General features: G+C 49.7%; 1 protein-coding gene across 7 annotated transcripts in view; it reads right to left on the minus strand.

The window, feature by feature from the left end:
* Positions 1-13,472, minus strand: part of AGAP1 (ArfGAP with GTPase domain, ankyrin repeat and PH domain 1) — a 505,804-nt gene that overhangs the window by 50,495 nt on the left and 441,837 nt on the right. For all 7 annotated transcript variants that reach the window (XM_059167640.1, XM_059167642.1, XM_059167641.1 and 4 more), the window contains one exon: positions 7,133-7,355. In XM_059167640.1, coding sequence (XP_059023623.1) covers positions 7,133-7,355 — 223 coding nt within the window. The remainder of the gene's footprint in view (positions 1-7,132; positions 7,356-13,472) is intronic.

Genomic DNA, 13,472 nt, shown 5'->3' on the forward strand with positions numbered 1-13,472 from the left:
CTGGCTTGCATTTACATCTACCGGTGGCAATAAAAATTCTTAGAAATAAAAAAAACTCCTTAATTGTCTCCATTGCTCCATTTCAGAGAGTAAACGAGAGGGATTTTCAACTCAAGACAGCTCCCCGGTAGCCACACTGGCTCCCAGGACACATTCAGTCTCCTGCAGGATCAAACAAACCCTGGGGTTTGTGGGCAGCAGGCGGCCACAATACACCAGAGCACTACATTGTCCGTCTGGTTCAAAGGCAAATGGAAGGTACAGTTCTCTTGTAAAAAGCAGATCCCATTTTACTGAACCATAAGGAGAGAATCTTCTTAAATCCGCTTTCTTACAATTGGAGCGAGTCTGTTAACGAGCGCTTAATCGGAGACCACTACAGCTGAGCATAAATTCCCGCCAAGCTCCCTGACCGCGGTTTACCAGATGAACCACCGAATCTGTTGTCGACTGTAATCTACTGGCATTATTTCTGAGCCAGTGTTAATATACTTCTCATTTGTACATTTTTCTAATTGGCTTCATATTTATAGTGGACTATTTCTGATCTGGGAAGAGCCCCGGTAAACCAAGCATATTTCACCATGTACTAGGGAGGACCAGCCGGTCATGGGGGGGCGCTCGGTGAGTTATGGTTCCTGCAGTCTGGTTCCAAGCCAGCCTGCGAGGAGACGTCGCTGAAATATCTGAAGTAGAATCTGAGGTCCCCAAGCAGCTGTTGGGTCTGCAGGGCCGCAGCCGTGTAAACTTTATCGTCAGTAAACGTCAGTCCTGCACACAGACGGCGTGCCTGTAAGCCCACAGCTCTGCCTCTGTCCCCATGCGCTCGGGAGTCGGTCCCCACCTGGACGGGGAGGGTGGCCGCTGTGCCGGCTAGGGCCGGAGCACGCCCGCTGACAGGCACACCATGATGACAGAAATTCACTCTGAGTTGCAATTAGTGGCACTGTCATTTTCGGGGGCTCCTGCCAATTAATTAAGCCTGTCAAACAGAAAAACCACAGCGCTCACATGATAATTTATATTGGAAGAGACCAGCGGCTTCCTCCACACACAGGATTCTCCCTCAGAGCGCTGAAATAAACGACAGAAAATAAAAAAAATAAAACAACAATAAAGCGTGTGTATGTGTGCGCGCGTGCGTGTATGTGTGTGTGTGTGGGTGCTCTGCATGGGGAAGAACAAAGTTAAGCTGTCCTTGTTGTAACTGTTAACTCTGATCGCCAGAGTAGGAGACAGGCTGATTAAAACTCCAAGCGAGCCCCCAGCTCCTGAACCCTCTGCGTCCGTCCGGGATGATAGAATCAGAGGAGTTTATTCATACCATTAAGCCCCAGAGAACTTAATTGAAAGAAGAGCACAGCCCGGACCTTGACAAGCGGGAGGTCACAGTAATTGCTGCCGGACATATTTAACATTAAGATAATCAGGCCATTAATTACCCTTTGGATCATTAAATCAGCCAGTTGCAAAATGAAATTTCTGCCTCTATTACTCACTTGAGAGACCACAGGGGTGGCCTTTAATTTATCAGTGAGCTTGAGATACAAAGGCTGGGGCTGGGGGAGGGCACGCAGGGAGGGGGCTGCGCGGTGGCGGTGGCGGCGGGGGCAGGGCATCAATCCGCCATGCTTGGTGATCGTGGCAAATTAACTAGGTAAGATAACCTCCGCTTCCAAAGGCAGAAGCTGGGGGTATGTAAATAGATGAGGGCAGACAGGGAGATCAGAGTCTGCACACCACTTAGCAGGATAATAAAGGAAATCATCCTTGATTATCAGTGCTAATTTGGACACTGCCGGTAGCTTGTTATGCGTGTTCTGAGTAGCATTTAATTAATTCAATTGCTTGTTAATGAGGGAAGTGACATGTGGGGAGCAGATGCCACCCAACTGCAGATGGGCTCTGGTCATCAGTGCAAAGTCCTTCCCCATCCCCCCCACCCCCGATTCCTCCCCCTGCCCATTTTTTTTTTTTTTTAAAGAAAGAAAATAGGAAAAGGTGTCAAGCATAGAGGAACACTCAAAAGAGACAAAACACTGACCTCAGCGGGCCAAGAACTGTTGAAAAATAATAAGATGAGATAATCCTGGGGCTGTGTGGGTACTCATGTTCCCTGAGGCCACATTTGGAACAGTGCATCTTTATGCCAGAAATTTGAGCCCGAGATTACTATATTGTGATCTTATGATCAAACCTAACGAGACAAAGACGTGGCCAAGTGGTACTGCTTTTAATATCTCAGAGTTAACGGTAGGGATCCAATTATTTTCAGTTTGGATACATTTCCCCTTTATCAATATCTCCATGTGCATAAATAAGATGAAAGTGGCGATCCCAAATCAAAAAGGACCGGAACTCGTGTCACTGGGCAGACTTGCTCCATCTGGAAGTGCGCGGCCAGTCTCTCCCACGCAGATTTCTGACGTCCGGCCCCAAATCTTCCTCCCGAAGGTGGCATCTTTTTATAGGTTAAAGACAAGAGGGGAGTTTGGATGTGCAGGTGACAATGACAGAAAGAAAAAGAATGCTCAAAGAGGCAGAAGAGTGTATCCTAAATCAGCAACTCGGCTCCCTTCCAAGTGGGATCAGAAGGAAGGGGGATTTCGGTGGGGTTTAGAGCTCCTCCCAAGGGCTCTTTGACAGAATGGAAAACACACGTCCACGTTCCTTTGATTTCTGAGACCAAATCAGCTGGCTCCCAGACCACTGTGTAAATAGGCTACCTGCCCTGAAACGCCAGCCGCGAGGGATCCCTGCAGACCCTATGGACCCGATGCTTATACATGGAGACCTAAAGGTGGGAGAGGGGAAGACGAAGTAGGTGGCTGAGTATGGTCTGGCTTCTGCCAAGAGGAACACGGACCAGAGGGCTCCGCTCGGTCCTGGAAGGAAATTAGGGTCACCACAGGCAATCCTAAAAGATTCCGAAGTGAAACAGCGACAGGAATGGAGAACAATGCATCACAGTGACACAGAGAGTAGCCCTCCAAACACCCTCACGGGGCTGAGGAGGGAAAGAGGTCTGAGGTTTGCCCAGACGACTTCATGGTGTGCTGCAAACACGCAGCCCCGATTTCATGCACGAACAAGCGAGCAACCCCCGGCCCTGAGGCAGCAGGAGCACCTGGCATGTAGGTTCCACGCGGCCTCATTCCCGTGTCCCCCCATCCGCTCGCTCATTTGTTCATTCGCTCAAGAAACATGCTCTTCACAGTTTGGCTGTTGCTGCCTCCAAGTGCACTACTCCTTGATGTGAAAGGGGCCACAGCGAGCTCCGGGACTTGGCCCGACGGTTCCACGTGTCCTAATGTGGGAGCCAGGGCCCTGCCTGGTTGCTCCAGGCCCCACGTCCAAGTGCAGACAACACATTGCACGGAGCGACCCACACACTCGCGTGCTACGTGTCATGAAGCCCCTGCACACTCATGTGCTATGTATCATGAAGCTCTTGGCCCCCCCACCCCCCACACACAGCCCACTGCCCCTGCGTTAGCCCCTAGGACCTAGCAAATCCTGTCCGCTGTCACCACGGCTCTCCTGCTTCAGCATCCCCATTTAAAATCAATATTTTAAGTGTGTGCTTAAATGGCATCAATAGCAATTAGAGAGGGGGATTCTGATTCCACCCCAGCTGTAGTTAACTGTTGTACCATCGATATCCTCTACCGGGCTCCTTTCTCTGAATTAAACCTCCATCACTGATGGGGGATGAAGGGCATCCTCTCCCCTCCTGCGACAATAAATTTAATATCGAATGCACTGGAAAAAAATGGCAGTTGTTGCAGAATCCATCCAAAAAGATTTTTTTTTCTTCCTGGGAGTAATTAAAAGATGCTTTTCTTGACTAATGATTCCCCGGTTTAGGAATGGGAAGTCAATACTGCTTCACTGCCGTCAGCTTCGATTGATCATGACGCTGCTCAAGTTTGAACGGCAGTTCTCAGGGCAGCTGGGACAACAAGCAGAAGGCCAGCCAGTTGGTCAAAGCCGCCTGTTTTCCTAACTCACCTGCGGGCCTGGGGGACACCAATGAGAGGTGGTTTCAGGGGACTGGATATTTCTTTGGAGGAAGATTGCTGTGTTGAACCTCTCCATGGTCATGTGTGTGTGTTTGGGGGAGGAACAGCACATTTCTAATTATATTCCACTGTCAGAATGAATCTCCTGCACAAGATGGAATGGACCGAGCTTCTTAGGAAAACAGCTGGGCCCTTTTCCAAAGAATTAGCCTGGATATATTGCACTTGGCCCTTCCTTGGATAGAAATAAAAATTTATTAAAATATTTCTTTTTAGTATTGCCTTAGGGCCACATTAAAAGACCCCTCTAGCTGTTTGTACTAACAATCCTAGACTCTGCAGAGAGACCAGAGGGAATGGTTGGGAGGGGGGCGTCTGTCCCTGTCTCAGAGAGGCAGGATCCAGGCTGCCTGTCCATTCTCACGTTGCAGACTGAATTCCACATGAAAATTCTAGCCCAAACTTTGGAGTTCTTCATTTCTGTTCGAGGAGACTGCATGAGGTAGTGAAGATGGTGGGTGTCTGAATTATTGCTGTGCTATTACGCTGAGTTGTTTCTTTATATTTTTGACAGAGCATTTATGGCTTTCACAGGATCCACCAGGACCACAGCCTTCCAACGGGCCTCCCTGCCTCATCTCATCCCTTCCAGCAATGCCGCTGGCTGCCTCCAGTCCTCTTGGGAACAGGTGGATCACACGTGAACACACAAACCCCAGAGTCACTGTTATAATACACCCCTGGCTCAAAGGCTCAGCCAGGCCTTTCCTCTCTTTTGGCCTTACCAGCCCCTACCCCTCCTCATTTACCTGAAGGTCCCACCCCATGGCTGGTGACTGCCCAGTTTCTACACTCTCCTGTGGGCCGGACTTGGCCTGGGCCACGCCCACACCTGCACACCACACTACCCTGGCCTAGACATCACCCTACATTTTCAAGTCCAGCTCAGACATTGTTTGGCCAGTGACACCTCCCTGGAGCACAGTGGTTGTAAGAACTTCCCATGCGTGAATTCTCCAGAGTCCCGGCACCCTCAGCTGTGGCCCTGAGAACATTCATCAACATTCATCAGTCGCCGTGGGGCAATAATCACCACGTATCACTTCTTTTCTATGAGAAAGTGCTCAGTGACTATTTGCTGAATATTAATTTAAAAACGAAACTGCCAGACAGAATAACTAAAGGCACAAGGAAACATTCAGTTCTCAAAGAGGTTCATGTTCTTTGGAACTGCCGTGTAACCCAGTATCACTGTCACCACAGACTTTGTGGGGGGTGGTGGTGGGGTGGGGTGGGGGAGCACTGTCACTTGAGACAGCCCCTTAGGACAGTAAATGGGACCCACGGAGAGCTGGGACTTTGCTGCAATCACCCCATTTGTGGGAAAGGAAGCCCCTGATAATGATGGAGAGAAGAGAACATACACTCAAGAGCTCAGATCAAATACACAGGTTAGAGGAGTCAAGTGCCTGCATGTGCAAAACCCTCACTTAGGAATGAAGATGAGATTCTTATAAAATATTTACCAGTTAAAAATATCAACCTGTCTTGGTTGCCTAAACACTCTAAATGGTGGCTAATTATGACAGATGGAAAAACAAACTTTTGCCCAATTCTGGAAACTAAAAATAATAATACTCTTCTTTTACACATAAAACAGGAAGATGCAGGAGTAATTGTTTTTCCTAACAATTTCAAAGTTCTCTGCACTCCTACATGAAACTCGATCCAATTTCTAATCTTATTTCATTGTTAGGCCTACATGTCCTCCGAGGAAACTACATCTATGAAAAAACAGATATTAATGTGCAAATTCGTCTTTTAAGAATGCTCCTCACTGATGGTTAATTCCTACGTTCTTGATCAAGATCAAGAGTTTAAAGGAGCCTATCGTTCCTTCAGTTTGCAGGAAAGCTGCCTACATGGGTACTGCGTGGTCGAGCTCGCCCAGCAAATGGAGGCGATGCCAGGCTGGCTCTGGGCGCTCCTGCTCCCCTCGCCCCTGCCCCACAGGACACTGTACGAGAAGAATAGGTTCGTAACACACCAACTTCATTCTCTAAAGTGAACCGAAGGTGGCACCACAAATTCATTTTTCAGCATTCATGAAAAAAAATCCACCGACTCCTCGCACAGGATCATGGCTTAGTGGACGAAACCGACTTCTTAGGCATCACATGGGGCCCGACCGCAGATGGCTGTGTTGACTCTCATGCTGTCTCATCACCAGCAAAACAAGCCAGAGGAATTTAAAAAGTGCTAATGACCTTCTCTCCTTTCACCTCTCCACACACACACACACACACACACACACACACACAGGAGAAGTAAAAGCGTAAAGTGAGTACTGCCCACCCCCCAGAGAAAGTGGGGGATGCGACCATGAGCGCCTCCTCCTGGGGGCAGCTGCAGGGACCTGATGGCCCACTCTGCCTCTGTGAAGCAGGCTTTCTTGGAAGACATGCCATTTTATCACCTCTTAGGTACATTAAATATGTATGTGTACTCAAAAACGGTTTATAATAGCTGTAAATGAAAAATGAGAAAATAAATGGGCTCAAAATAAATGCGTTTTTTACACTGGGTAACAATTAACGTTAATGAGGAGTCACCATACGTTACGCCATACTTGGCTGATTAACTGTGTTGGAAATATATTTTAGAAAATAAAATATATTGTGTTACTGTAAACTGGCTTGCTATGGGTCTGTGGGGGTGAGAAGGGAAACCAACTGAGGAGATGCTTATCAAAGACAGAAGAATCACAAAATTAAAGAATCAAAAATTCATAATTAGTGTTCACAGCACAGCTTACTCCTATTAGAAATGTATTAATTAAAGTGATATATTCATAAGGTTGGAAGCTTAATATATTTCTAAGAGGGGGAGAGGAATCCCCAAGGTCTAAAAACAAACATAAAAAATTAAGGAGTCTGAATTATCCATGCCTGCTGAAAACCAATTTTAAAAACAGACGTTTCCGTGGCCCGGCCCCTCAGCATTCCTACAGGTCACCAGGGTGGCTGTGGGGGGGCTGTCATGAAGGTCACTTCCCCAGGCTGAACTGCCGGCAGAAGGACCCAGAGCCACACAGCTGCCCATGTCCCTACCTTGTGGAGTCCATTGAGGGCTTCGTCCGCCCCTGGCTGCTCTCTTCCCAGACGCTGTTGGCCAGCTCATTCCCAATGGATGACATCACCTTAATAAGCTCGATGGGCCAGTCATCGAGGTCCAGAGACCGGACTCGAGAAAGGTGGGTGCCCAAGTTCCGGTGGATCCCTGAGCACTCGATGCACATGAGGGCTCCCAAGTTCAAACTGGCCCAGTTCGGATCTGTGGGAAGAGGACCGTCAGACCATCATTACTCATCCCAACTGCCCTCAGCATCTCAGGAACAAAAAGGCCTGTTACCGGACTTCACATCCGGTGTGAAGGGATGTTCACATCCCTCCCTAGAATCATGGAGCCCATGCCAGTCCTCCATGCTGATTCAGGCATTTTGAAAGGTTTGACATGTTGGGGATGCCTTTAAAAAAACCTGGCTTCAGCCAAAGTGTAGGATTTCCCACATGACGAACAGGTGCAGGCACTGGGTTGGACACAGAGATGTATGTTCTAACACCTCCAGAGCAACCCCCTCGAGAGCACCAATGCACATGGGAAAGAACTGTATGTGACCTGGCATCCACGGGGGACAGCTGCTCACAGAGGGAGAGTGAGGGAATGCTCAAGAGGACTTCCAAAGCTACAGTGTCCTTCGTAACCAGCCATTCCTGCAACTCTAGGCACATCGGAGTTTTCATTAGCCATATGATGGACATGTTTGCAACTTTCAAAGACAAAGGCAGGCATGCTACCATGAAGACATGGTTTTCAGTGATCTTACGTAAGGTCAACCATTGGAAGAATCTATCAAGGCTGGTAAGATGGCGGACAGGGTCCGCTGGTTAGGTCATGACCCAGCTTGATCAACCCTGACCTGCAGAATGAATGGTGATGCTTTAGGCTGTGAGAACACACCAACAAGAACAAATAAGTTTAGAGAACACCACCGGATTCCTTGAGATGGATCATTCCCTGTGTGAAAGTGGCTGGCAGCTCTGAAGATGTTGGACTCAAGCCCAAGGTTGGCTTCGTGCTGGAATCTGCAGCTGATTGTGAAGACAGGGCTCACCAGGACAGTCAATGGCTTGAACTACCAACAGATGCAAGGAAGGCTTAAATCATCCAGGGACAATCAAGATTTACTCCAGGTACATCTGAGTCAACAAAAAACCAGGAATGGCCTTGTGCTACTTCATCAGAAATCAGCCAGCCATTTATATCTAATACAAACTCTGGGAGGTGGGGATGGATACCATGGGGGGATACAGGAGAAGAGAGGTCTGTGCCTTAGAGATGTTCTGGCTGGGAAAAGGAGACATATGTCCCAAATAATAATAATAAAATAAACGGAATAAGGAAATGCAGACTACATGCTGAAGAGTAGAATTGGAGGAATAAATGCACAGGCGGCATGGAAGGAAGAGGTTGACCGTAGCAGGTGCCGGAGGGTAGGCTACACGGTGGAGGGCTGGCCTGGGCCCTATAGGGTGGTGAGAGAAGAGGGTGGGGTGGTGAACAGTTTGCGGAACACCCCCGCTGTGCCCCTTCATAGTCCAACTCCTGCACTGGCCACCTCTGAGTCTACACCTCTCAATCCCAGCCTGGCCCCCCACCCCCAACTTCCCCTTGGAGCCGGGCAGCCAATGTCATCAGGGTGGGCAAGATCAGGACGGTGTTCAGTCATCATTTTACTTGACCTCTGGAAACTTCTTATAACACTGCCTTTAGATGGCTTTTTGGTCAATGCCATCTCTGGATTTTTCCAGCACCTGTCTGGCTCCCCAACTTGATTTCCTTCCCAATTCTTCCTCCTGAACCTGTCCCTTATTTCAGGGGGCTCTGCAGGCTCATCTCTTGATTTTACATGCTCTTCCAAGCAAACTCTACCTAACCTGTGGATCCCAGTACGATCCAACTGCTAACAACTATCCACAGACACCGCCCACCTCAGGAGTGAACATGGATATGCTTCTCTCTCAAATAGAACCTGTAATGCTCACCACACATTTGCACTTGGAAATCTTGCAAGTACCTCCCCGTCGACATTTTGCCCTTGAACATTGTCTCCTCCAAGGGACAGCTCCATCCCAGCCAATGGCACAGATTCATCTAGTTATTCAAGCTGGAATTCTGGGAATTGAGCCTGATCCTTCCATCACCCCCTAGCCTATCACCAAGTCCTTCAGTCTTGATGTTCATCTCCTCCTTGTCTCCACCGCTCCTGCCCTGGTGCATGCCACCATCACCACCAGGATGCAGCGGCCTCCCATCTGGGGTCTTGCCTTCCAATGCCCCACAGCCTGTGTTCTATATGGTGGCCTGTGGCCTCCTCGGTACATCTGACCATATCCTGCCCCTTCTCAACTGGCCTTCTGGATCCGACCTTTGGATCCGACCCACAATCCTGACCAGCAGGTTCAGAAGTGAGCCTGTCTTTGTGTGTGTGTCTCTCAGGAGCCCTTCAGTTCGCTGACTCCCACACATTGCGCCCTCTGCGTGGCCACCATCTCTTCCTGCTGGCCTCAGCACACAGCTCGCTTCCTCATGGGAGCCTTCCAGCTGCTCCTGGGAGACCTTCACACACATGTGCCTCATGATGCAAAACCCACCCTGTGTCAGGCAGAGCTGGGGGCACCAAACTCTTCGCGTTCATGACTCTGCAGAGCCCGCCTCAGGGAGCCACTTTCAGGCAAAGGAAAGAATGGCCCAACTAGAGCAAAGGCCCCCTCCCCAGGGCTGGCGGGAGGTGGGGCCCACACACTAGGATGCCACGAGGCCCAGGTGCCCACCCCCACCCATCATGGTGCACAGTGGGTGAAAGCTCTACATGCTGTCCCCGCTGCCCCCGTGCCACTCACTTGGACTGTGGAAAGATCCCCTCAGTAGGTGCCAAGCTCCACCGACCTCCACAACCATTCTGAGTTACCCCATGGGCATAGGACCCCAATGACCCCAACCCCTGGTTTGGAACTCCATATAGTGCTGCCTCAGCCCCTCCCCCTCCAAGCTTCGGAGACCAGCCTGGTGCAGCATCCCCTGGAGGAGGATGGCACACGCAGGACACATTTCAAAGACTGCATGCAGATCTCCATGGAAATCAGAATACCGAGAGTGGTTGGGGGGAGCTGGTGTGGGGAGGTGAAGCGTTGCTGTGACCTTCCATCACCTCAGGAAGACCAGTGGCTACAGGGACATGTCCACTGGGGCCGCAGGGGGTGGAGGGGGATAGCTTCACTTCTGCCCCAATAGGTGAGAAGGTGTTGACAGCTGTCAGCATCCCTACATTGCCAAGGACACTGCTGAGTCACACACCTCACTCCCACCAGGATGCCTTGGGGCGCTGCAGCCTGGGCTGCCACATCAGGCCTACAGGCGAGTCCAGCATGGTCTTTAAGCCCTGGATTATCTCCAGTGTCTCAGGGCAGTGACCCCACCAGCCTGCCCACCTGCCCCTTGAAGTGTCTTCTGCGCTGTAGGCCTTGCTTAGGAAATGAGGCTAATGATGCTCATTCCTCGTGGGGCCTGTCCTGAGGGTTAAGTGGAGGGCTTCGATTCCATGGGGCAGACCAACAGGGAAGACAGGAAAAACATACCAGGTGTCAGGGAAGTGTGTGTTATGAGAAAACCCGGCTAGGGAAAGAGTGAGATGGACCCATGTGTGGGTCCCTCCAGTGATGGCTGGGGAATGCTTCTCTGAGGGAACATGTGGGCAAAGCCCCAAGGATGTCTTTACAGATATAACTACATAATTCGTTTGTAATTTAAAAATATATAGTTATATAATTTGCAGTTTCTTTTTATGCCTATTGGAAAAAGCAGGCAACAGAAGTGAGAGGCTGATGTGCTCCCACTACGGGTTTTGCTGGGACATCTAGAGACTGGGGAAGGAGAGGGGAGTAGAGTCTCCCCTCCTGTGTGCAGGTCCGGGGTCCATAAAGATACCTAAGACAGGATCCCAGACGTCCAGTGGGACACCAGCAAAGCTACTCCCAACATCACTACAACATGGTGGGAGGAGTTCACGCCCCTATTTTCTATCCAGGGCAGCGGGGACCAGCCAGGAGAGAGGGATCAGCTCTGCCCAGGAAGAGAAGGAGGGCATCATGGACGAGGGGTCTTGGGAGTTGTGGAAAGGCTGCATCGCCTCTACCGGTCTGTCCATGCAGGTCAGGCCTACTGGCAACCAACGTGCCAGGGCTCCAAGCTCTTGGGTTGTCAAGGGCTCTGGAGGATGGACTTTCCCGAACATGTTCCTGGTGGAGAGTTGGCAGCAGGTGCCCTGAACGAAGACTCCCACTGTCTGATCAGTCTGGGCCATGTTCCTTATCTTTATGGGAGGACTTCCCAGAAGCACGGATGGCTGAAGGCTGCAGCTCCTCGAGGGACAGCTGCTATGGTTTTCCAAACTCACTGCAGCACTGCCTCCCTCCACCGATGGACCCCCTGAACTAAGGAAGCTAACAGCCTGGTCTGGGGTTTACCAGGTGTAGACAGGCAGCTGCCGACAGTCTAGCACATTCGCAGGAAGAATGATGGGTGGGTAGCGGGGGGTCCAACAGCTCCCAATCCCACATGTCATGGAAATGGTCAAGCCCTACTCCCCTCAGCTCCAAGAGAACACAACTGAACTGGGAGGGGGGTGTTCACAAGCCAGTGGAATCATCCAGAGAGGCGTCTGTGGCACCTGGAGCCCAGGGTTCCTCCCACATGATCTCCAGACATAGGACCATGAAGCAAAGGGCCCTGCTCTCAGGTGGACAGAAAGCCAATGGGGCGGCCACACCTTCAAGTCCCCCTCAAGCCTCTCTAAAGATCCCTTTAAAATGATAACAGTAATGGGCTCATTTAAAGACAGGTGTCAAGTACAAAGGACAAGGAAAGAAAATCTTTGGAACTACGACCCACTTCGATCACAGTCAACTTATTTTTTATCTGTGCGTATTTACATGGAAGAAATGCACAAGACTCTCTCTTGCTTCTGTTCATTGAACAATCTACCTATGCACTTTCTATGAAAAATAACTCTTGGGGTTGGAACGCTTCCTTTATTGGTTAATTCCCTGAATGGCTGGAGCTGGAGCCATCCGCTGCTTCTGTCCCCAGCAATGCTATGGAGGACAGGAGTGTCTTTTGTTCTACTAGCATGCTGCCCATCATGGCCGATAGAGCAGCCACTCTCCCCTAACTTGATCCTCTCTTCACAGAGACCACCAAGCTAACTGGGACTCCAAAAAGTCGTCTTCTTATTCCCAATGTCTCTTTTCTCAAAAAACCAAACCAAACCAAAACAAAACAAAACCAGAAAACAAATAAAAAAGAAAGACCTTTAATCAGTAAGAAGGACCAAACACTGGACCCAGTTCCCAGGACCTGCAGGCAGAGGGCAGGACACAGTTTCCTGTGTTTTGGCTTTAGCAGCAAAGCAGGGAAGCCTCGATCCCACTGGAACCCAAGGAAGTATCCCGCACGTTTGTGGCCTGGCAGGCCCACCCCCTCCTGCCAGAACCCTCTAGAAGCATGAGGGATGATCTCCTAGCTGTGATGCTGGGGGCTGCAGAAGTGTCCTGTGCCCTCCCTGAGAAGATGCAGGCAGGACCAGGTCCCTGGGTGAAATCGGGCTCTCCAGGGCTCTGCAGAAAGCAGCAACCTCTTCTTGACCCCGTTTCTTCTTCAACACCCAGAAACCAGAGCCTCTCCTTACATTTAATGTTTGATCATTTCATGTTTGACCAATGTAAATGGCCTTACATTTAAAGTTTGACACACTGACAAATGTGTGTGTGTACTTGCACACACCGAAATACAGGCTACTCAACATCCAATTTCCCAAGACACAGGTGCCCATTCTACAACAATTAGATGACCCACATCACCATACTCTACCACTTCCAGAAAGAGGTGGGGTCCACGTTCTGGAGTGCAACCTTACAGATCTTTTCTGCCTAAATTCCTGAAATGATTCGCTAGGGTCTTCTTGACTTACTGCCCAAGTTCTTTGTCGTTTCCAATGCATTATAAAGTTTCTCCATCTCAATTAATATGTTTTTTTTTTTTTACATAACGTTATTAATTTTTACCATCACTCTTTAAGGTTGCACATGTTACTGCACTGAGCAGACGCCACCATTAATGGTTCTTCAAGTCTCGCACTTTGGGGGTGCTCTGGTTCTTTACTCTGCCAACAGCACAGTGATGGATACCTATGAAGCGACATTTCTACGCCTTTTTGCGCATTTGCATGGGCTTGGTCCCCAGAGGACACCGCTGGAGTGCAGGGCATCCACCTGCCTGAGGCTTGTTAGGTACATTGCCTAAGTGCTCAGGGAGCTTTTACAGGTCATCAAC

This window comes from Mustela lutreola, chromosome 3 (assembly GCF_030435805.1).
Source record: "Mustela lutreola isolate mMusLut2 chromosome 3, mMusLut2.pri, whole genome shotgun sequence".
In the NCBI taxonomy this organism is placed as follows: Eukaryota; Metazoa; Chordata; class Mammalia; order Carnivora; family Mustelidae; genus Mustela; species Mustela lutreola.